The sequence below is a fragment of the Artemia franciscana genome, chromosome 8, assembly GCF_032884065.1.
Source record: "Artemia franciscana chromosome 8, ASM3288406v1, whole genome shotgun sequence".
NCBI classification, from domain to species: domain Eukaryota; kingdom Metazoa; phylum Arthropoda; class Branchiopoda; order Anostraca; family Artemiidae; genus Artemia; species Artemia franciscana.
The window spans coordinates 37,732,598-37,755,942 of record NC_088870.1 but is presented as its reverse complement, the minus strand read 5'-3'; the positions used below and the strand labels follow the sequence as shown (position 1 = coordinate 37,755,942).

General features: G+C 34.6%; 1 protein-coding gene across 1 annotated transcript in view; it reads left to right on the top strand.

Moving 5' to 3' along the window:
• LOC136030380 (syntaxin-5-like) overlaps positions 1–23,345 on the top strand; it is a 61,361-nt gene that overhangs the window by 2,563 nt on the left and 35,453 nt on the right. Inside the window, exons 2-3 of the mRNA XM_065709305.1 lie at positions 11,574–11,622; positions 22,052–22,319. Of these exons, the coding sequence (XP_065565377.1) occupies positions 22,061–22,319 (259 nt within the window). The 5' untranslated portion in view covers positions 11,574–11,622; positions 22,052–22,060. The remainder of the gene's footprint in view (positions 1–11,573; positions 11,623–22,051; positions 22,320–23,345) is intronic.

Here is a 23,345-nt window from a genome sequence, read left to right as displayed (position 1 = left end):
CAACACCAAAGCAAATTGGACCATGTTTAGAAATAAGCTTAATGAAGAAGTCCTAAGTTTAACCCAGAAATCTCATACCTCAGTTGTAACTGCTGACACGTGTGCTGAAGCTATGACATCAATATTAACAAATGCAGCTAATCAAGCTATCCCCAGAACTTCACCTAGGAAAACCATCCCTAAACACACCCCTAAAGCATGGTGGACAAAAGATTGCCAAATTATGTGGAGAATAAAAAGTGCAACTAGGAGAGCATACCTAAGAAAACCATCCCCTGACACATATTTAAGTAAATTACAAGCAGAGGCTAACCTCAAGAGAACAATAACTAATGCCAAATATAATTATTGGAATAATTTTGCAAATAATCTTTCCAGAGAAACATCTGAGCCAAGAATACATAGACTTATAAGCAAAATCTGTGGGAAAAAAACATCCTCCAACCCCCTTATGTATGAACTAATACATGAGAATTCCCTCTATGATAACGACACTGATAAGGCAAAATTATTTGCCTCCCTTTTCTCAAAAAAGCTAACATCAAAAAACCAAAATATCACCACACAAATCATGACAAATCCTATTTACCAGCCCCGACCAGGTTCAGAATATATAAACCATCCCTTCTCGATACATGAATTGAATAATGCAATTCAGCATATCAAGGCCAATGCTACAAGTAGCTATGATAATATACACCCTATATGGATAAAGAATCTTTCCCCTTTGTACAAACAGGAGCTCCTAAATTGCTATAACCATGCATGGGCTACATCCACATTCCCTAACATCTGGAAATGTTCATCTCTCATACCAATTTTAAAGAAAAATAAACCTAAACATGACCCTCAGTCATATAGACCCATAATGATTACCCCAGTGCTGGGAAAATTAATGGAGAAAATGATTTACCATCGGCTGCTTTGGTTTGTTGAGAAGAATAATCTGATACCTCATACTCAAACTGGCTTCAGGAAACACCACTCATCAACAGATGCTTTCATAGTGTTAACAAATGCAATAAATGAATCCCTATCAAAAAATAATGTCTTAACTGCTGCATTCCTAGATTTTGAAGGTGCTTATGATAATGTTGACCACCAGATTCTATTAGTTAAACTTACAAACCTTGGACTACCCCCCAAACTTGTATCCTTCATAAAATCCTTTATAGAAAACCGAAGTTTCATTGTTTGTGTAGGTTCAGCCTCTTCACCCAAAACTTCAATAACCAAAGGCCTTCCACAGGGTGCAGTCCTGAGCTGCCTCCTATTTTCACTTTTTCTGTGGGACATGAACCTCCCACATACCAATCTACAGTACGCTGACGATCTGGTATTATGGGCAACTGGCAATACCTTCGAGATTACGCATTCAAAGTTGCAAAATGCACTTTTCCAATTTGAAAAGTTCTCCCAAAAGTCCATTTTACCTACTGCACCCACAAAGTCAAAAATTATCCAATTCCACCATAAGCGAAATCATTATGATGCTAGGCTAACATTAAATGGAATACTTATCCCAGAGGACAATCAAATTAATTACCTAGGGCTCATACTTGACCAAAAACTAAATTTCCACCTCCACATCACAAATACAATAAAAAAGTGCTATAGAAAAACAAGAATAATTAAAAGGCTACTAGCCACACCTTGGGGCTGTAATGAGAAAACACTAATCCAATTTTATAAATCATATATAAGACCCCATATTGATTATGGCCTCATAGTGTATGGTGCTTGTGCTAAGACCCACATGCAAAAAATCGAAACGACACAAAATGATATAATTCGTCTTATATTTGGTCTTAGGAAACCAACAAAAACTAAGTTTCTGCTTACTGAGAGTGGACTATCACCAATAAATGAAAGAAGAAGATCTCTACTAATTAAGTACCTTACAAAAATTGAAGCCAATGATTCTCATACCCTGCATAACTGGTTAAGAAATCCATCTATGTTTAGAGGCGTTGCAAATGAATATGCAAATATCCACAAGAAGTTCCCAGTGCCAGTAAAATCTATTTCACCCACATTCCCCCAAACCCCCCCTTGGAGTTGGTCAACCCCCATAATAAAGACTGACTTCTCAAAGTGGACCAAAGAACTTACCCCCATTTCTTTTATTCAGAAAAAATTTGCCGAACTAAATAATGTTGCTTATAAAAACTATTTCCAAATTTTTGTAGATGGGTCCAAAATGAATGAGAAAGTGGCAAGCGGAGCTTTCTTCCCAACCCATAATATCGCTTTAGGAGAGAGATTACAAGATAATTCATCTGTAATGTCTGCCGAGATAAACGCCATAATCATGGCACTAGATTTCCTCATGGTTAATGAATATATGAAAGTTAATATTAATAATATTATAATATATTCTGATTCTTTGTCAAGCCTAGAACTTCTTTCGTCAGCTTCTCAAAATAAGATGGATATTGACACATTTCTTTGTCTTAGGATTATTGATATTTTTGCTTCAAAAGGTATTTTAACTCATATACAGTATATTCCAAGCCACTCAGGTATAATAGGTAACCATAAGGCAGATGAAATAGCCAAAAATGCTTTAAATATTGACCAGCCAAGTGGGAGACCAATCCCCATTAGAGATATTTACCGCTGGAGATTTACAGAGGTACTGATAATTAATAAGAATCCTACCCCATCACCTTTCCCAAGTAAGCACCTTTCCAAGATTTATCATAGGATTCGGTCAGGTTCAAATGGGCTAAATTTTCAGGCATTTTCATATCAGATTCCTAATTCAAGTGGCGAAGTTCCCTCGTCCCCCCTTTGCAGGTCATGTAATCTTAAGAATGAAACAATAGATCACTGCCTATTTGAATGTAATATGCTGACGTCTGCACAGTATACCCTGCGACGTAAAATGGTAGAATGCTTCAAACACCACAAAATTCCACTAACAGCCAAGAGTCTTGCTGACCATACTCTCCCGCAGAGCACAGAGATCAATATATACTCTCTTATAATTCAACTGCTGGTATCAAAAGATATACTCCAAGAAATCTGAGCAGATACAAATCATACAAGACAAACCAGCTCCATAGCTCTGTCGATCTCACAGAGTGAGCCAAAAGGAAAAGGGCTAAATAGTATCAACTGAAAAGCCCGTCCGCTGAATAAGAAGAAGAAAAGGGCTAAATAGTGAGCGTGTTCCAGCTGCGACAAAAAGTAACTAAAAGTTACGGAAAAGTTACTAAAAGTAACTTTTTCCGTTCCAGCTGATGCTATTTAGCAGCTGGAACGACAGAAAAGTTACTTCAAAGTAACTTTTTCAGTAACTTTTACTAAAGATAGTTAACGAGCATCTTTAGTTAAGTAACTTAACATCATTATCATCACCAGAATAATATATAAAACTTTTATAGTGGCTAACAAAAGTTTGAAGACCATGAGCCTTTATGCAGGGTAGAGAATGGAACTGCAATTGTTCAAAGAACCAGTGATGGTAAACAATCTTATTTTGACCTTAAAATGATTTTTACAAAAAAATTCATTGCTAAGTTCAAGCATTAATGTGATCTAGGCATATCTAGAGAAGCTTGTTGAATAGTTTGTAGGGGTGAAGTCTTCAGGTCTTGCTTTAGGAAGTTTCTAATTAAATTCCTGTAATCCTTGGACAGTTGCTAGCCTATCCAGAGTCAGTGGTAAATTGTTTTGTAGAGGTGGCATAGCCTAGAGTGAGTAATAGGTCTAATTGTCCAGAAAAAAATGTATATAGTTCAAAGAAAGCTTAGTTCAATCTCACTTGACAGAAAGAAACACTGTGTCACTCTGGAAGCTGATTTAAAACATTCAATGATAATTACTTAAGCTAGCCTTGGCTAGATTGAATCCTGTAATTCATTGAAGTGCTTCAAAAAACTTTGCAGTTTATTGGTAGCCTGTAACAACTTTTTAATATTAATTTATAGATACATTTGTGCCCTCCTACCAAAATTTCTTGTAGGCTACTCCAGGCTTGAAAACCTAAGCTTAGGAGTTTAAGGCCTGGTGTTGCTGTTATTTTGGTTGGGATAAGGGTCAATGGTGTGACTCTGTAAGCTTAGCCACAGTACACCTAGCTATAATGATTAGCCTACCTGGAGAAATCTAGAGGAAAAACTTAAGAAGAATCAAATGTTTTTTGCACTCAAATGAATTCAAATGAAGAATCAATGTTTTGTAACACTCCCAGCTACAGACATTGAATCAGGATATCACTTGCTGTGCAATGCTGACCATTGGTCAGCATATAATTTTTTTCTTTTTTAAGTAGGCCTAACTTCTTGCTACATTAGAAAATAGGGTCAAAACCAGTAGGCTATGCAATTATGCAAAATAATGTGAAACTCAAACCCTTATGTATTGCTATCAAAATAGGAATTGAGAAGAATTGTATACATCAACGCATAACAAAAAATCTAAGCTATGCATCAATATTGTTGTTAGTAGGCCAGTTATATTGAATTTAAAAAAGAGGGAATAGTTGTAGGAAAAGTGGAAGTCATGGCCAATTGTAGAAAAAAGCCAAGACAGATTGTTGAATTAAGTGGGCAGCCCAGTCAAGGGTTAAATTTATCCCTTTGATTGCCGTTGTTACTGTCTGCCATTTATGCTACACCTTTCCGTGCATGTGTGTCCCTTCACAAATGCCAAACTAGAGTCATACCTGTTGGAGGTTCTCGCTAGGGAACACATGCAGGTTGACTACGGGTTAAATTACTTGAAAATTTTCCTCTCATGGCTATCACTCGACAACGCTGAACTAGAGTCAACCCTCTCATGCTAATTCACGGTGGGTTGGGTTCAACCTGTTGGAGGCTCTCTCTCAGGTTAATTCACAATTGCAGAAAGGGGGAAGCAGCATATTGACAAATTTGGCAATCTATTTACAACTGATTACCCCGCCAAAGAAATGAATATGAATGGAAATAACGAGCCCAATTCAAGGCCTACAAGGGCCTCCTGCAATCTGCTTCAACTCTTATGCAAGTGAACTTGCATTTATAAGCCAAGGGATAAGCCTACTTGTGTGTTATTCAGAACACACTCAATAAGTAAAGTTAGGTTCTTTTGTGAAACAAACTATGATGCAATTACATTTAAATTAATATTTATATATAGAGATAGTTAGGTTAGGTATTTGATATAATGCACCCCCCACCCCCCTTCCCCTAATGTGCAAATAAGGTTTTGGAATTTAGGCTAAGAGATTGGTTAGATAAAGAGGAAATACTGAGTCCAGTACAAGTGGGATTCAGATTGACATTCAGCACTATTGACCATATTTTTACTTTGGAAATATTGAGATGGAAAAATGGTTGGCTATTTGTATCTTTTTAGACCTGAGAAGTGCTTTTGATTCAGTAAATAGGAGGTTGTTAATTGAAAGCCTGTTAGAAATAGGCTTGCCGTCTTGTTTTGTAGCAATAATAGCAGCTATGTATAGGGGGGTGAAGTTTGATGTAAAGGTGATGGGAAAATTTTCTAGACTAGTTATGTCTCATTTGGGTGTAAACAAGGATGTACTTTATCCCCAAAGCTTTTCTCCTTGTTTGTTAATGATTTAGACAGTTTTATGAAAAAATAATGGAGCCCCATTTGTATCTTTGGATTGGTTCAGGCTATCATGTATATTATTTGTAGATGATATAGTAGTAGTGGTGGTAATTTCAACTATTTATTCCACAGCCTTTCTGATTCAGGGGTCATTCTTAAAGAATTGGGACAAAACTTAAGATTTAGTATAAAAGGTGAGGTATTAATAAGGGGACAAAACCCCTCATATAGATAATAAAAAAAATATAAGAGTATAAAAGTTTGTTATGTAAGTTAATTCTTAAGTTATGTATATTTTTTACTAATAAAAACGTTTGTTAAAAATTAAAGGTTCTAGTTGCCTTTTTAAGTAACCGAAAAATTGGAGGGCAACTAGGCCTCCTTCCCCACCCCTTATTTCTCAAAATCATCTGATCAAAACTAAGAGAAAGCCATTTAGCCAAAAAAAAATTAATATGCAAATTTCATTTTAATAATTTATGTGCGGAGAGCCAAAATCAAAAATGCATTAATTCAAAAATGTTCAGAAATCAAATAAAAAAAATAGTTTTTCAAACTGAAAGTAAGGAGCAATATTAAAACTTAAAACAAACAGAAATTACTCTTTATATGAAATGGGTTGTCCCCTCTGCAATTCCTTGCTCTTTATGCTAAAGTTTGATTCTTTGCCACAATTCTACTTTTTAAAACAATTAAAAACTTTAGTGTAAAGAGTGAGGGATTGCAGAGGGGACAACCTATTTCATATACGGAGTAATTTCTGTTCATTTTAAGTTTTAATATTGCTCCTTACTTTCAGTTTAAAAAACTAGTTTTTTTTTTATTTAATCTTTGTTTAGGGATTAAGCATAGGGAATCATGTTTGAGGAGTTAGCTTGGTAAGAGTTTATTTATGGGTGTTTCTGAATTCATAAAGTGTTTGAAAGTTTGTTTGCTTTTTTAAGTTGTTTGGAATTAGGTGCTTGTATAAAGTTGCATGTGTTTGCTATGGCCTGCAGGCTTTTTTGCAAATAAATCTTATCTATGACATTTTGCCTTTTTTTTTCAAATAAATATAATACAGAATTTGTAGAACAGACAGAGAAGTTGAACAAATAGGCAGAACAATAAATGTGTTTTTATTCCCTTCACTGCCTGTTTCAATACAAAAGCCAGGGATTTACTGTTTTCATTCCCTGGAAATTAGTCTTATACCTGGTTCCAAAAGTGAGATTGAATTTGTCAAAGCTTGGAGGTTTATTCCTCCTGTCTGTTTAAAGAAAACAGATGCATAATTGAAGTTTTGTTCATTTCTATCTTACATTTCATGGGCATCCATGGTATTTCTTCCTTTATTAATCTTCCTTGTTTCTTTTCTGCAGGATTTTTTTTGTCTCATTTTTAGAAAGATAAAAAATTTTATTTACAAATTACTTATACTAGAAGCACATTTTTAAGACTTTGACCTAACTTAGGATCCCTTGTTCTAAAGGCATGATTGAATTTCTTGAAGCTAGAAATTTCTTTTGTGGCAAATTCAATGGTAAATATTTAGTTCACCCCTTTTGCAACTTAATAGTGGTAAAATAGGTAAGATTGTAAATTTTTAGTGACTGCAATATATTTCACCCATTACTAATTGCAGTAGAAAGGAAAGCCACTGGTAAGGACCCCCAAAGAATTATTTCAGATTATTTTTAAAAGGTTTTACTACCCATAAAGCTGGCATAACTGGAGAAGGGGCTTCTCAGGAATTAATGACTTTAAAAGCTATACATTATACATAAAAATGCACATTTTTATGCAGAAAGGCAGCAAGTTATTTATTACTAATCAGCTACAGCAGGTATATCTATTGCTTTCTTTAACCATCAATAAAGATAAAATGCATGCTGAAAACTGAATGCTCTTTGGAAACTTTCTTTAGACACACTAATTGTGAGATGGATATCAACAAAATTCCAACAGGGTTTGTATTTACTTAAGATTTACAAACAAGCATATTGAATGCTTAATTTTGTGACATCCTAATCTCTAAACAGTAACTTTCCTAATAGTTTTCCACCAGCTCATTTTGCTTGGGTGGCCTGGCCTCTCCAAAATGAAAGACAACTGCTAGTAGGCTAAGCTAGTTCTGCTTGAAATTTGCTATATGAGTTAAGGTATCACTGAGATGGATTATGTTTTTTGCCGCATTTTTAACTGGATTATGAAGCCCATCTCTAAGTTGAACAAAAGATGAATTTTATCCATCTTTTGTTGGTTTCACAAGGATTTTAGTTGAACTTGAATCCTTATAAAAATGGCCCCTAAGAAACTTTTATAAGATATTAAAAACTTCAGGGTGAAAAATGAGTTATTAAGGACAGGGAAGCCACCCTCATTTATGAATCATTTAAGAATTTACTGTAGCTACTAGCCCCTGACAAATCTTGGAAACACAAACTTTAGATGTCAAGTATAATAAAACAAAGATGTTATTATCCTTGATATTGCAAGTTACTCAGAATTACAATGGACACCACCAAATTAAGCATTTATGTTTGCACTAATTTGTTGTAAATTCAGAAAAGCAAGTTAATGTTTACATTCCATCAGAAATTTTTTAATTTTGCAACAAGCCAACAACTGCATCCATAACCAAAATGATAAGATGCTTATCAATGCATTTCTGAGGAAAAAAAAAATATTTGATGGGAGAATTTTCTGCAGGAAAAATTCTCCACAAAGAGGAAATTCTAGCTAGGAAAAGTTATGTGATTTGATTTCCCCTCCACAATACTCTGCTCTTTATGCTACAGTTTGACCTTTTGTCTTAACTCTTGAAACACAAGGGCCATTTAAATAAAATCAGAAACTTTTAAGTCCTAAAAAACTGTTTCTATGTAATATAAAGAAATAACAAATTATTGGCTTTGGGTGAAACTAATGTTACCAGATAGTACACAAGAAATTGGGCAACATCATTCTTTTCCAAATTGGGTTTTGTTTAAAATAATATGTATTTTTCAAGAAAATCCTGACATTATGGGAATGATGGGAACCATTTTTGGAATTAACATATCAAATAGCATGAAACTTGGCAAAACACTTTACAGAATTTTCAAAACTGTAATTTTGGAGGCCAATGTTATCTATGAGTAAATTTATTAATGCCAAACCTGAAAAAATTAATTCCAAGAAATTAGAAGTTTATTCTACAAAGACAGTGATAGGTGATGTAGCCTATATGATTATTTCTGCTATTTAACCGACATTCTTTCTTGGGAAAAAAGAAAATAACTAAATGAAAACCATTAAATAGCCTAAACTCAAAAATATAGTCAAATAAAGAATATTTCTGCTATTTAACCAGCAAAACAAAATTAGCTAAATAGAAAGCATAAAACAGACCATAGCCAAAAGCCAGGAAGCAAAAAGAGACTTGTTAGTTGTACAGGCTGTCAGGTATTTAGTCAAAATGTTCCTATTGGGTTAGTTGGTCCATATATATGGTAAACTTTTTCTTCAAATATGCACATCAAAATAAAGACTCACAATGATTGTATACAAGATGACATCTTTATATACAAGATGATGAATAACATCATAATTGCAGGTTACAACAATAAATGACTTTGTAGCAAAACAAAATAATGTATTTTAAATAAAATCATAATCCTTTTTTCTTGGTCCTAAAAAACTGTTTCTATGAAATAAAAAAAAAATACAAATTATTAGTCAACATAATACTTGTCTCCACTCCAACATTCATTTATACATATACCCCACAATAGAGAAAATGGGGTAGCTAAGTAGTAATGCTATTTGGCAGTTGTTGCTAAAGTGTCAGCAGCTTTTGGAATTCTATTTAATTGTGCTATTGGCAGCTTTGGAACTTTGTCCATACCTGAATATACAAGATTGTGTCTAGAAAAATAATAACTTGCAGGATTAAATTGAATATTATATTACAACTTACCACCATTTTTCTTCATTTTCATCTGTTCCTACATCAGTATCCATTATTTCATCAATAAGCAACTGTAGAACTAAATAATGTTGTGTCATTTCTGATGTACCACTGGCAGAGTTCATTGTATGAAGATTTGAAAAAAGCTGTAAAATTGTAAAATCTAAAATTGTTTCTAGCTGAGATAATCTATTGAATTTTTGAAGTTATTTGATATTTTAGGATTCTGTAAGATATCTGTTTCAATATTAGTGAGTGTTCTGAAGAGTATCAAGTATTAGAGATGAAAGGAATGCATACAAAGTCTATAGGTTCAGTTATTTTTGTTTTCTACCTATCAAAAGACAACAGTTTTTGAACAGCCGTCAGAAGAGAGAAATTTCCCTTCACAGAAAAATCCTAAATCAGCCATGAATTTTTATGCACCCATCTCTATGCTATATTTTTCATGAATTTTGGAATATTTGATGGAGGCTGTAAAATTTTGTTCCTATATTGGGCTTTGAATAAATCATTTTTATCTTGGACCGTGGTCTCAAAGAAAGCCTAGATTTAAGTAGAAGCAAATACAGTAAACTGAAAACTGTGTTGTCACTACTCTGCTTTATAAAGGTTAAACTTGGTGAACTGAATATTTCAAATATATGTCATCCACTTACTGCAAGTTTCTGTTTCTTTCTCTTGTTAAGTTTAGGTCATGGGCCTAAGTATGAGCCTGATTTGGTTATTAAACAAGTTTCTGAAAATCATATTGCCCTAACAACAAAATGTTCTGTGTTCACAAATTAATGCCCAAGAAAACATTTTTAATTATCATGAAAAATTGGCATTTTTTATATAGCTTATACCTTTGATCTGATACAAGTTTAACCTATTCATAAGCAAATACTATAAAATTATGCAAATAAATAAAAAAACGAATTCCATAAAAATGAAGACATGAAACCCTTACATTTTCTATGAATAAGCTGAAATCAGTCAAGTATAAAATAAAACAAAATCCAGGACAAAACCAGTCTTTCTGCTATGCTAATTCACAAATGGCACTAATTTACAAAACTGTAAATGGGAGGGGGAAGGGAATTTATTTTGAAAATCTGAGGAGGGGGGTTCCTTGATGGATGTACCAAAATATATATATTTCAATGAAAATTCCCAAATTATTTTGCCAAATCTAGGGGAACTCCCTCTCATTTGATGCAGATCCATCATTAAAAAATCATTTAGTAAGCTCAAATACTTTTCAAGATAGCCTAGTGAAAAGGCCATCATTTGGAAATTTTAACTAGCCTAGTCTAAAATTCTAACCTTAATAGTTCAACTGAATTTAAGAAAGTGATAGGCCTAAGCCAAAGAGTTTCAATAACCAACAGTACTGTATGCTATCTCAGACACTAATGCACAAAAAATTAATATAGAAACAGGATATTTAAACCAAATCTAGGTTAATGCCCACAGATTTATTGCAAAATTAATACCTTTCCATAATGAATTTGGCATTAAATTATTTATGCAGCATTCTGCTTTTCTTTTTGTGAACAATGTAGGTCAATTTTATACAGTGGGTTAAATTTAAGATATAGGTTAGGCTAGCTTAATCAATCAGGAAACAATGCAGAAAAAATCATTGTGGTAAAATTCTAGTTTAGCTACTTTTTGCAATCTTGGCAAGAGGTTACGTTATTTAAACTATACACAAGACAAATAAGTTTAAACATGCAACTAGCCTAGAATATCCTATTCATACACCCTTAGAGTGTATCTAATTTTGTTGATTTCAAGATTCGTTCCAAAATATTCTAAGAGTTTCCTCTACTGGTCGGTGGCCTCAGCTACAATATTTACAAGTACTTATGCACAGGAAGTTATTCTAAATTCAGACTAAATGAGTCTAAAACAAATGTTATCAAAATCTTGGTCATAATATTTTTTTCTATCTGAATAAGACCTTAGTTACTTCATAAGCCGTTCCTGTGTAAAATTCAAGTAACTTCTTTAGTTACTTTAAAGTTACTTGATTTTTCACCTGGAACACCCTCAGTATCAACTGAAAAGCCCGTCTGCTGAATAAGAAGAAGAATGAATCTGCCTGTTGAGCTTTAAAGAAAAATCTCCTCTGTATTTTCCTTGTAAGTTATGGAGCTATTGTGAAATTCAATTTAAATTTCAAGAAAAATTCGATGGAAATGCCTATCCTAAGCTAATTGTGTACTTGAACTGACCTACTGGATCAATCAGTTGTAAATTTTGATTTGTAATTTAATTTGCTTGCTAAAAGAGGGTCAGTCTAACTGATGTTCCTTTTTATTTTTTTTAACGTACTAATGAGTACCCACTAAAATATGCCCTAGCCCTCCAACCAGTATTGGGAACCAGATGCAGCTTTAAACTAGGCCATGTTCATAACTTTGTTGACTATGTAGGCTATTAATTTCAAATAAGTTTCATTTACCTTTTCAGGGTATATATTAAGCAGTTGACCTCCTCTGCCTATATTGAGTAGTAGATGCTTTTTTCTAAATATCATTGTCACTTTGCTGATAATGCATTCTCTCCCTTTGATGGTGTCCAGTGTACATTTGGTTGCTGTGAAGAAAGCAACACTATAAAATTCTGAAATAAAAACTTCAAAAAATACTTGGTAAATATATTACAGTTCATATTATTGATTTACCAATAAAGTGAACATATCAGTTGATGCCTTTTTTATGCTCTTTACAAATAAAATAATTGCTTCTATTACAAATTTAAATTTAAGCACTTTTTGAGCTTTTAAAATTGATGAATTTTTAATGACAGTATGAGTTATCCATTGTTTTCAACAAAATAGCCTATTACTGTGTTTTCTCAGTGCCAAAATTATTTATAGTTTGGTCAAAAAGTGCTTAAAGAGCATAAAAAAGACATTGAGTGGTATGCTGTGTTTGCTTTATTGGTGAGTCAAAAGGCTAATATGAACTGTGATATATTTACCAAATCCTTAAATCCTTAAATACTTACTCATATCATTCTTAGAAACACTTTGCTCTATTCAACTATACCACTATCCCTCCTCCCCTGATGCACAAATACATAGCCCAAATTATACATTTTTAATACAATATCTGTTTCTGGATTAATTTAAAGTTAGCTTAAATGCTGGTTCTTATAGGCATTAAGTTGAAACAAAAGAGTGACATAGACCCTATTTTTATGAAGACCTGGATAATATCATTCCTGCCAATGTTCTAGTCACTCCAATCCATATCTAGCTAGAATGGTACTTTATATTTGCTTAAGCTTTCTTTCTAGAAAAGATACATAATTTAGACTATATTTGCTCTTTAGTGGGGGTTGGGGCTACTGATTTATTTGAATTTTTCTAGTGTTTCCTTCTCAACAGCCCCAACTCTACATTGATGCCTAGCCCTGTGAATATATATATATATATATATATATAAATATATATATATATATATATATATATATATATATATATATATATATATATATATATATATATATATATATAAATATATATAAATATATATATATATATATATATATATATATATATATATATATATATATATATATATAGATAGATAGATAATTTTATTCACCCACTCGATACAAAACCACAAATGGCACGAATGGAGTACAAAGAAGAAAAGAAAAAAAAAAAAAACAAAAAAAAAAACAAACACTTAACTGCACAAACAAAAACAAACGTTACGATACACCGCCAATAAATAAAAACATTATTACAAAAACTCACTAAGGACGAATTGCAATTGCCAGACTACTAGGCCCAAGCGACCCCAAAAATTCAGAACGACGTTTCGTCACAGCAGCAATCGGATCTGTGATACCGAACCTTGCAGACATCTTGGAATTTTTAACCCACGGTGGGGTATTTAAAAGAAACTTTGCATATTTGTAAAAAAGTGATCGAAGGTTTCTTTTATCACTAACACTAAATATATGCCAAAACGGTGATAAAGCCAGAAAGTGTGGGATCACCAGTGCATTATATAGCCTAGCTCGAATTTGTCGATTATATTTCGCATTAGTTGAAGATAGCGCCCCGTAAGCCTTACGTGCCTTTTCTGCGAAATTACTTATTTGGCGAGCACGTGTAGATGCCATGTTATGACCTATAGGCATTCCTAAGTACATTATGGAGTCAGACAGTGGAACCTCTTGAGCACCAAATTTGAAAGCAAGATCTATACAATCTGCATTTCTCCTATTGAAAGCAACAATCTCGCTTTTACTTGCATTAAAAGATAGGCCTATCTCTCTATAAGCATCATCTAGAATCTGAAAATTTTCTTCAATACGAGACAAACATCTACTTAAATTAAAAATATCATCTGCGTAATTAAGTAATGTTACATCCAAACCTCGGAAAATGCAGCTCATTTGCACTAACTTTTGGGCCTCGAGAACACTATTATTATACAACCGGGGTGACGAAATTGCACCCTGCCTAATGCCCTTTCTAACCGGAATAGCATTTGGTAATACAATCGGCCCGTTAGGAGACGGGACTTTAACTTGGACTCGAAGCTTCTTATACATATCCCGAAAAGGCAAAATAACCGATCGGTCCACACCACGTTTATGAGCAGACACTAATAACTGGGGATGTATCCCAGAATCAAAAGCACGTCTAACATCGTGACTCGCTAGAATAAGGGATTCATTCAGTTCATCAGCTTCTATTAATATATTAGCAAGAATATAATGGACGTGCTCGCGACCAACACCTTTTTTAAATCCGAACTGATTATCGGGGGTAGAACATTGAAAAGCAATATGATCTATAACTAGCAATTCCATAAGCTTACATAAAACCGGCGAAACAGTTATAGGGCGGTAAGATACGCATTCAGACGGATTTTTCCCTTTTTTCAAAATAGGTGTAATTACTCCAGTACCAAAAACGTCGGGAACGAGACCAGAATTAAAGATAATTTGGAATAGAAGCTCTAAATGACTCAGGAGACCAGCAGTACCATGTACAAGATGCAACCCACACAACTTGTCGACACCTTTCGATTGTTTCTTTTTTAATTTTGAAATTGCACGAATCAGATTAGGAACAGTTACTATGTAGCCAACACCAGAACTAGGCAATTCCATGAACTTATCAAGTTCGACTTCATATTTATCTTCAAGATCTTGTTCGGGTGGAGAGAACTCAGAAGTAAAGTGGGACACCCAATCTTGCTCAGAGATCACAGGTTCAACACTATTCTGATCACCATTACGTTTAAGAAATCTCCACACAGCATTTGGGTCATTACTTATCAATTGACTATGTTGATCGATCACTTCACATTTATGCTTAGACAAAATCTTGGCAAATCTGCGTTTGCTGAACAGCCGAACTTCATTTACAACACCTGATTTCGGACGACCACACTCGTTCCAGAGCCTAAGCCAAAATTTTGCACGACCACATGCTTCACTTAGAGCAGGGTTTTCGGACCACTTTGGAATTTCCGTTCCCACTCGGACTTTACGAATGGGGACCGCAGCGGCCTCGGCAGATAACAGTGCGTGAGATATTTCACTACAGTAGATGTTTAGTAGCAGCTGTTTCTCTTCATCTTGAATACATACACTCTGCTGTAGTAATTGGAACGGCACTTTAATCTTTGTGAGAATCTCATCCAATACGTAATGATAAGTAGCCAGGTCAATTTTACTCCAATTAGTTTTGATTTTCCACTTCTTTTCATTAGTTGGGGGGTTAGGAGAGGCAGGAATTACTCGAAAAGTGTTTATAATTGGAAAGTGATCAGACGCGCTTACGCTCAGATCTACGTGCGAATTGCCGCAAGCTGGAGATTGGATGGAACTTAACATGAAGTCGAGAGATGAAGTCGAGCCTGAGTTATGGATATAAGTAAAACACAGATCATTGTTAGCAAGACGAAGACCGTCACAGGAAGATAGGAGGATCTGTGCTCGAGCGTTAGACTCATCAGTCAAGTCACAGTTCACGTCACCAGCGACTATACATTCAAGGCCCTGGCTAGAACAGCTGCCCACCGAACTCGATAGCTTACTGCAGGCTTCACTAAATTTTTTTTCTGATTTACTGTCTCTGTAGTCTGTTGGCATGTACACAGAGTGGATAACAGTTTTGTGCACCTTAACAGCAACAAAAAAGTCTGAAGATTTATACAGAATGGGATTTAACCTGCTGCTAACAAGAATGGCGATTCCACCGGACGGCCTTCCCCTGCCCGATGACTTTGCAGGAGTAGCAAATACTTTGACGCCATCGTTTAGCTCAAGCAGACTAACGGCTTGATTCGAGAGGAAGTGTTCCTGCACACAGAGTACATCGTTATAACATAACAATCCTTCTAACAGTGGCATTTTATCAACCACTCCACCATTTAAGTTCCATGAAACAACCCGTATAGAATCACCGATCATTGTTTAGAAATTAGCTTCTGAGCTACTGGACATTGGAAGCTGTAGCACGGGTGTCGAGAAGAACCACACAGAGCGCATTTGGGGGCATTTTGGCATGGATTGTCCCGAGAGCTGGAATGATCTCCACCGCACTTTGAACATTTCGGGGGATCTACACAAGATTTTGCTGCATGTCCGTAGGACTGACAGTTGTAGCACTGCATCGGTAAGAATTTAAATTCTGTAATGGGTAGTCGCTCGTAACCAAAAATGGGCGGAGAGTTCATTGCGTTAAAGAGATGAGCTTTGCTTTCAAACTGTAATTTGAATGACCGAGTACTACCAATTTGTACGGCCTTAACACAGTTCGGTACAACTGAGCGCAGTTCGTCATCTGAAGTTTCAGTGGGAACGTGGCGGATTATTCCGAAGAAAGCGGGAGTTTTTACTTTAACACTTATAGTTGAGTCACTTTTACCCACTGCCTCAGCCAGGGACTCGGCAGCATTCTTGTTGTTCAAGACTACTCTCCATTCAGATTTCCTAGGTTTCAGCTCCACAATGTTCGAACTAGTATCACCACATACTCTGTCCAAATAGGATTTCCGAGCGCAAGGGTTCGAAAGATCTTTCGGGGGATTCTTCAAAACAACCGCATATGACAGTTTCGACATGATCGTGTTGGTTTCTGCCGCAGGCATAGCAGAGACAGAAGGAGAGGGATTAGAATCCACGTAACTATCGAACTTAGCACACAATTCGTTTACTTTCCGGGTTAGGGTAGCCGTCACTTCTCCCGGGATTATCGGAACTTCATCAGGTTCGAAAATCACAAACCGCGGCAACGAGATATTTTTATCTTCACAAACCCGAAATACTTTTAATATGTCCAGGATATCATCGGTGTTCTTCGATCGCGCAGTAACACGTGTGGTAATTCCTGCTAGGGGCCACAATAACTCCTTCGCCATTGCAATTGCTTCCTCTGAGAAAAACTCGACTGCTTTTTTCGCTATATCCTCCGAGCGATTACCAGCTTTTATCGCACGGAAAGCATAATTCAGTAACGCATTCCAAACCAATTTCTCATTACTCCCCATCGCAACAGCGTATATATATACAGTCACACCACTGACTCCCATTCCAAACTAAATAATTGGGTACACCAGGATTCAAACCCCTCCCTCTCAGACAAAGGCTCCAGAAAGCAGTGCACCAACCCACTCAGCTAGGATGCCTTATAATATATATATATATATATATATATATATATATATATATATATATATATATATATATATATATATATATATATATATTTATATATATACTGGCTGTTGGTGTGGTGCTTTGTGCCACACCAACACCTAGTTGGTGGGGGCACTTCATGCCCCTCAAGCCCCCCCCCCCCCCCCTGCGCATGTAAGTTGTTATGCACCATTGTAGTTGTGTCACTATGTCCCATATATATATATATATATATATATATATATATATATATATATATATATATATATATATATATATATATATATATATATATATATATATATATATGTTTTTAACTATGTAAAACTTGCAAATATACAACATTCTTTGCTGTCCCATTGTCTGTGCATATAAATATATTGTCAGGTTTACTGACTCTTGAACATACAACATATAATTGTCATTGGGAAAAACAAACCATATTCAGATCTATACTGCATTTTTCTAATGATTGCCCTTGAGCTTTGTTGATGATGATTGCTAGTCAGTTGTCATTTATATATCCCCCCTGTGCCCCCTGGTGTCCCTGTTGTAGTTGTGTCCTGGTCGTCATTTATATTCCCTGTTTTCAGTTGTCATTTGTGTCCCAGTGTCCCAGTCTGTAATTTCTCCTTGAGTGTCCTGGTTGTCATTTATATTCCCTGTGTCCTGGTTGTCATTTGTGTACTGGTCTGTTGTGTCATCTTATAATCTTGTCATATACTAAGCCTTATATAGTTATAATGACAACATATGCATACCCACAAACAAACAAACATGCATACATACAACTTATTTTTATATATATAGATATAGTTTCTTTTTTAGTTTTCTCTTTCCTTTTTTTTTCTTTTTTAGTTTTTCTTTTTTTTTCTTCTTTTCATTAATTTATTTACTTTTTTAGTTTCTTCTTTTTATTAATTTGTTTACTTTAGTTTTTCTTCCTTTTTTTAGTTTTTTTTTGTATAGTTTTTCTTTTTTTGTTTTTTCTTTTTTATTTTTTTTCTTTTTTAGTTTTTTCTTTTTTTTTCTTTTCTAGTTTTTCTTTTTTTAGTTTTGTAGCTTTTTTAGTTTTTTTTCTTTTTAGTTTTTTACCTTTTTTATTTTTTTTCTTTTTCTTTATTTTTTTCTTTTTAGGTTTTTTCTTTTTTTTTGTTTTTTTTTCTTTTTTAGTTTTTCTTTTTTGTAGTTTTTTCTTTTTTAGTCTTTTTCTTTTTTTGTTTTTTATTTTTAGTTTTTCTCTTATTTTAGTTTTTCTTTTTTAGTTTTTTTTTTAGTTTTTTACCTTTTTTTTAATTTTTTTAGTTTACTTTTCTTCTTTATTTTTCAGACGTCATGTGTGGACAAACAAACACACATATGCAGACAAACTTACAAATATATATATATATATATATATATATATATATATATATATATATATATATATATATATATATATATATATATATATATATATATATATATATATACATGTATGTATACATATATATATTTTTGGGTTGAGGAAGGGGCAGCCCCCCTCCCCCTGAGCATAGAAGCATTTCTGTTCATTTGAAAATATAATGCTGTTCCTTACTTTTAGCTGAAAAAACATGTTTTTTCATTATGTAAGTGGATATAGAACTACAGGATATACATGGGTCAACATAAGTTTTTGAGCTTCATAACTTTTCTAGTGTTTTCAAAATCTTAACTTTATTTTATCTCTATTTCTGAGGCTTAGAAAATTATATATAAGACAGGTCTGTGCCTGTCTTAACTTTTAAAAATATATGTTTTTCTCTGATTCTGGTTTAAGTGAAATACAGTTCCAAAGATTGAATAGGATTTAAGCCATATTAAATTCTTCTTTTTTTTCCAAATTTGAGACCCATTTCTCAATCATTCAAAATCTTTGAGTCAGGATAGTGAAAGAGTAGAGGTGTGTGATGTAAAGACCTTTGAGGGCATCACTTGAGCTCTGGATTTATTCCCAGAAGTTTTCACCTGACCACATCACTTTTCAAGATAATAAAAAGAATAAATATTTGGTATAGAGCAGAGATCAGAGTTTAATAAAACATTTGATCCCTGATCAGTGTTTTATCCAATATAACAGTCTATTGTTTCACAATTATGTGTCTCTGAAAACTTCTGTGGAAGCATTTCAAGCAATATTTCTAGTAATTTTGCATATCCAATTATTGCAGATTTCAACCATAACCTAACTGCTGCATCTGCCTGTTCTTCCCTGATTGGTGAAATATTCAATAATCATTTGAATGTTGTTGATAAAGACCAAGATTTCACATGCATTTACAATTCCTTGTCCACATCCAACATAGACCATGTAGTTACCTCTCCCTCCTTAGTTGTCTCTCAACCAAAGGTTTTTTTGTTATTATTTAATATCTGATGACCTGTCTGTATTGTTTTCTTTCTCACCAAATACAAATTCTCAGATACCTACTAGTCACCCAAAAACACCAAATTCATCATATATACATAATATGGCATTAATCAGCCCAAAAGTGTATTGAGGTAGTGTTTCTACAATCCTCTCCAAGATTAAGTTACTGTTTGTCCTGCTAATCAAACACTCACAGCTGCCTCCTGAGGAAAAATGCATTCTTCTTGATATTTATTGTGCAGAGATATGCTTTGCTTTACAATATGCAGAACCTTGTGCTGTTCTATTGAAGTGTTGTCATCCAGGAATAGTTCCTAAGTGGTGTGAAAATCAAAGTATCTCCCAATCTTGTGTTTCAGCAAAGTTTTGGCTACATCAGTGGATTGAATGCAACCAATCAGTCAGGACTTGTTAATTCCATCTGCATTGCAACAAAGAAAAAGTTTGGCAAGGAACTTCAGAACCACCACAAGAAAATCACAGAACAGTCAGCTAAAAAAAATCAAAGATAACCTCCATTTCCTTTGGTCAACACTCTGTCCAAGGATCCCAAAAACCTCCCCCCTTTGCACTGCAGATGTTCCTCTATCTCAGTGGTATTCTTTCTTTCAGGTCAATTTCTCTCCACCAGACTATGAGGTCAGTTTCCCTCCACCAGACCCCCCAACTTGAACACAAATATGCTGAAGAGCTTCACTAATTTTTGCATGCATCTCTGACTCTGATTTTACAGTATCTGTAATGTCTATGACTGATGCTATTATGTGTCTTAAGCCAAAGCTTTCACAAGGTGTAGATGGAATTAACACTCTGCACACCCAAGTCTGTCGTAAAATTCCTCCTAAGCAAGAAGAAATGGCAAGGCCACTGGATTGAACTGTTCCAGTTCTGAGAGGAGCCAGGCAAGGTGCAATTGCCTTATCTTGTTATTTCAATAACTGTGTCTTCAAAGCTCAGGACCAGTGCAAGATGTCTTGTGTTCTTTCTTGCCTTAATATATCCTTAGTCACTTAGGCTAATGACATTTTTAACATCAGCCAGAATCTGGACAAAATTTTTGAAACTTTCTAAAAACTGCAAGCAGAATACTTAAAATGTGGTCTTGAATTTAACCCTTTAAAGTCCAACATAGTGTTTTCAACTTGAAAGGCCCACTTCCTCATGAAAGGAAATTGTACTTGGGAATTCAAAGATCTGCCCTTCTGACCAAATCGTTTATCTTGGTATTCCCGTTGGACATACCATTTCTCATACTTGTCATCTCCTAACAGAAGGCATCAAACACTGCATATAAGCTTCATATGCTTCCATAGTTTCTGCCAAGCTTCTTTTCTATTGCTGTTATCTTGCAATGCTGTAAAACACATATGCTCTCCCCCAAATCATCTATATTGCACCCTTCTCAAAGATTCTCACTACTCTTGATAAATTGAAAATCGCTCCACTTTCTTTCATTTTGCGAAATACATACTGAGATAGACCATTTGGACATGCAATTCAAAGCTCATCAATAGTCTGTGCATAGCAGATCTACTATAGATGTTGCTAAACTTACGAAAAAACGCAATAAAAAATTTCAAGATGGGCTTAGGGCTGGCTTCTTCAACTCTAGTTCTGTTGTCATAGTTGTATAGTGATATTTTACTTTTGTTTAGTTTTTTCTTTTTTTCTTTGTAGTGCTCTGTCATTTGCTTTTTGTATGAAGTTCAATAAAAATAATAATAATAATAATAGGGCAAGATACAGTTCTGAGCTATGTACAAAAGTTTGCATTAGTTTGTATGCTTATCTCCTGTCAAAAGTTGGTCCAATTTCCAAATGAGGCTGATTGGAAAAAAATGGAAACTTTATGTAGCCTATGTTGATATCTGAATCCATTAGGGAGAGGGGGAGGGTGGCTGGGATACAATTATGATGGTAGTCAAGCATGGGTCTGAAACATGGTCACTTTGATAGGTTGAGGAAGACATGCTAATGCTCTCTAGAGAAGTTGTCTAAAGCTAGTTTTAGGTACTCATTTGATTTGCCATGTATCAACCAATTGACTTTACAAAAAATTTGGATTTTTATCCCTCTTTCTAGGGCTGTAACAAAAGTAAGGTTAAGATGGTTAGGCCACATTTAGCAGGCTCTCTCTCTCTCTCTCTCTCTCTCTCTCTCTCTCTCTCTCTCTCTCTCTCTCTCTCTCTCTCTCTCTCTCTTCTCTCTCTCTCTCTCTCTCTCTCTCACACACACACACACACTCTCTCTCTCCTCTGTCTTCCTCTTAAAGAAGGTAAAAGTATCAAGTGTATAAAAATTGGTACATTCTACATCCTTGATTATCCTAAACCCAGTGACTGTGCCCAAGGTTTTCCCTTCCATTAAATTCTATTCCTGGTGTCAACATTTTGCTCTGGATACACTTTCTGAAGATTTGAGCTCTAATACTGCAATTATATGGTTTTAATAGCATGGAAATATATTATTGATTTATACATTGTACTTTTTCTCCTTTTTTCTAGTTCTACTGAATGACTACCAGAAGAAGGAGAGTTGACTCAGACTCTGCTGATTCAACTCAAACACAGAATAGAGATATAATAATAAGCATCCCATTTCTTGGAGCCATAAGTAACACTTCTCAGCTACCAACAATTGTCAACAGTTTCTTACCTGCTAAGAATTCTTATTCTCACAAAAAGACCGACGAGCTGCTTCCTGGTCAACTGAAGGACTTCAGTAGCTCAGAACAGGAACTTAGCCCTAGCTCTGACGAGGATATGGAGAGAAGCAAGTTTGAATATCTTTTGTTATTGTTGCTTGCGTAAATTTTAAAGTGCTACAAAAAAAAATACATGAAAAAACAGAAGATTGATCATATAGACTTCTTGTCCCTCCTAGAATAATTAGAAAACTTTGGTCTGACAATTTAATTTTTGCACATTTTAACACTCCTCCCCCCCCTCATTGAGGAAATCCTTGGAACCCTTATATCATAAATGTCAGACCTGTGTGCATCTATGAGTCTTGCTATTAATGTGTTTTCCTGTTTTAAATTAGGTATATTTTTATACCTTCCAAGTGTTGTAAATGATTGGCATTAAAAACTTCAATTAACAAGTATTTTGCCAATCACTAAAGGAGACGTGATTTTTTTTTCATAGATACAAACCAGTTTAGCCCTTTGGAGCTAGGCCAAATTCAAGGGAGGGCCTTTGGCCCCAATCCTTTTCCATAATTTTGAAAAAAAAAATTTGAAAATCTTGGCACTTCTCATTCAAGTTTCCAATAAACAGAATTTATGGTTGCCTACCTCCCTGAACAAAGTTTACTGTATATGAGCCTGCTTTGGTGGATTTAAAAGGACTGACATGAAATATTTTGAGAAAATCTAAGTATCTCGAGAATGTAATACAGTCAAACTGCAGTTACATTTTTATTTATTTTTTTTTCTAAAAACTGTTATTTTGCTGTATACCTGAATTCGTTGTTGGGTAAAAAATAACTTTTCTCAGTTTTCTTTGGAATCCTAGATGTGACTTTCTGGATAAGCTAGCTTTTTTAATAGCCTAGTACTGTTTTTGCTAGAAAAATCTTGCAAGAGATTTTATTAGGACATTCTTGCATTCACCATTCGGTTTGCCTCTTTGAGCTGAATTCAGTGGTATACAGGGCTCGGAATTAGTCCCTAAAGTCTCTTTTGTTTGGAAAGTCCCTTAACTCCTCCAAAGTCCCTAAAATTCCCTATTTGGGAGCATGGTTGGAACAATTGGAACTTTGTCTTTGGTCAAAGTGTCTATTAACTGTCATAAGCAT